This window comes from Penaeus vannamei, chromosome 4 (assembly GCF_042767895.1).
Source record: "Penaeus vannamei isolate JL-2024 chromosome 4, ASM4276789v1, whole genome shotgun sequence".
NCBI lineage: Eukaryota > Metazoa > Arthropoda > Malacostraca > Decapoda > Penaeidae > Penaeus > Penaeus vannamei.
Window position 1 is genome coordinate 7,361,080 of NC_091552.1, and position 2,500 is coordinate 7,363,579.

Below are 2,500 nucleotides of genomic sequence, written 5' to 3' on the forward strand. Positions count from 1 at the left end.
TTATCCAATGGGAAACTTTCAACACAACCCATACTTTCCTCCCTAATGACTTTTATAACACAAAACGTTTGGTTGGTATGGATCTTCATGATATTATGGTAAGACATAGCTCTCTGTATATGTAGAAATCTATGTCAGTTGTTGAAAGATATACTGATGTAGTTACTATAAGTATAATGTGGATGAACAATATGTTTGTCTTGTACTCCCCTGAGGAGAGTTGAAGTATGTAGATGTCATAGTTACCACCATTACTGCATACCATGTGAATGTGATGATGGAGTTTAGACTTAAGATTAAGATTAATATATTATTTATTAACCAAAAAATTGTATACACTTCAGGTAAAGTTTTCAAATCTATTACTTGTATTTAAATTTTGTATAAATTCTTACATACCAATACACAGGTCATCATGGATAACTAAGTCCAGTCAACGCAGAAGCCATGGTTCTAGTGTTGCATTCATATCATTTATGGTAATATTGGTAACCCAGGTAGATACTTGCAAGCAGCATTAAACTTGACTGTAGATTATACAAACATTTTATCATAGGTTTCTGTGTGGCTGAGCCCCATTGTTATTAGGTAAGACATACTTATGTGCCATGTCATAATGAACTAAAGAGTAATTGGATTATTAATGTAAGAAAATTGTAATGAATTCTTTACTTATTTCTACTGACTTCTTTTCCAGAGTGTTGTAAATGCCAGTATTGCTCACATGCATCTCAAGACCAAAGGAAGCCTAGAATATCGTGGTATTGAGTATGGCCACCGACGGTTAGACCCAACACGAGGGGTGGATTACATTCTCTCTCTTATCTTTCGTGACAACACGTCAGGTCAAACAGTGTCAAGAAAGTGAGTTAAGTAAAGACATAGGGGATCAGAAAAAAGTTGTTGTGCTTTTGTAATCAGAATTATGATTTTCATTGTTTGAGGTATTCTGTGTGAAGATGCCTATATATATGCATTTGTTAAATATTCCAGAATATTAGTTAATTATTATCAATATTAGAAACAGTTATTTTTTCTGGGATTGGATAAGAAATAACATAAAACTCACAGCTTTGGTTTGTCTTGCAAAAATTTCAAAATGAATTTTTACCACCTCTTTTTTATACTCTTTCAATAGCATTTTGCACAGAAGAACAAAATTAATTATTTTAGAAAGTATTTCGGGCATATCGGATGGGCAACTAGGTCAGTGGTTCTCAACCTATGGACTCAGGGCTGCCTATATTTAGTAGTAATGGGATGTTTAGCAGACTTGGTATCAAGAATTTGTAAAATTTGTATAGGATTCAAGAGATATTTGGTGATCTCTAATTCATTAAATAAATCTTTAACATTTGATAAAATGAGTTTGGGTAATTGTTGCAAACCCAACATCAACATCTTGTTATAAGTGCATTTTATTAGAAATGTTAATTATCATTTGTATATTGTATTCTTGCAGATATGTAAGATGTTACAAATTCATACTTTGGTATATTTACTGCCATTTGTCTTTTGTCCCTCAACTATCCTGTTTTCCAACTGATTAAACATGAATGCTTCAGAGTTGAGGCATCACGTCCCCTCACTGAACCAGAGATCATACCAATGCCATATGTCACAGAGAACAATCGTATAACTTTGGTGATGCCTGTGGTTCAGGATGAATTGGTAGAAGCTGTGGACTTTGTTAAGAGGTATAAACATCCAGGTTAGACATTGAATGCTTTTGAAATATTATATAGTTTGACAATGATATCATTGCCATAAAGGTTTAGTGTATAAAGCTCTGTGCCAATACAGTAGAGATCAAGCATTATATATGATGCATATGCAACATTTTAACCATTTTGAATTATTCTCTGGCTAGATATGAAGCAGAATGTATGGTAACTGGAGAGCACACATTCCTTCTACTTGCTCTGCTATATCTACCTGGGACATCTTCATCAGGGGATGCTGCTGATGTGTTCAAGGTAAAATGGACCTTTTTTTTTTATAGAATTAGGTGTAGTTTAGGCGAATCCTTTAGATGAATTTTAAAGTGATGTCTTAATTCTTTCTTTTGTAGCAGTGCAGAAAAGTTATATTGATTTTATTTTAGAAAAAAATAAAGCCTGTATAGAATTGAGATTTGCACATTCTTGATCATTACTGTAGACCATTATTAATGTCTGCATGTATTGCTTTTTATAGTGAGATAGATACAAAAGCAATTACTTAGTCCATGTTGTTTGCCACCCAAGGAAGGTATTAAGCTCAAATCAAATATCAGGTGCAACTATAAGCAAAAAATCAAATGGCTATTATTCTTAATGCAAAGATGCACTTGACATGTTGGTGATAATTGACTGAATTAGATTTTAATAACACCCATGCATTTCGGTTATCACCACCAACTTATTAGTTATCAAGTAATTGTCATTGCCAAGCTGTCATCCTTCATCACTAAACCTGTTAGCACATCACCTTTTTGAAAGCATAAAACAATTTCTGTTCC

The 2,500-nt window shown here is 33.2% G+C and overlaps 1 protein-coding gene across 1 annotated transcript in view; it reads left to right on the forward strand.

Moving 5' to 3' along the window:
* Positions 1 to 2,500, forward strand: part of Chpf (Chondroitin polymerizing factor) — a gene marked incomplete in the record, with an annotated part of 25,086 nt that overhangs the window by 6,270 nt on the left and 16,316 nt on the right. The window contains 4 exon segments of the mRNA XM_070120622.1: positions 1 to 98; positions 698 to 864; positions 1,566 to 1,697; positions 1,871 to 1,976. Coding sequence (XP_069976723.1) covers positions 1 to 98; positions 698 to 864; positions 1,566 to 1,697; positions 1,871 to 1,976 — 503 coding nt within the window.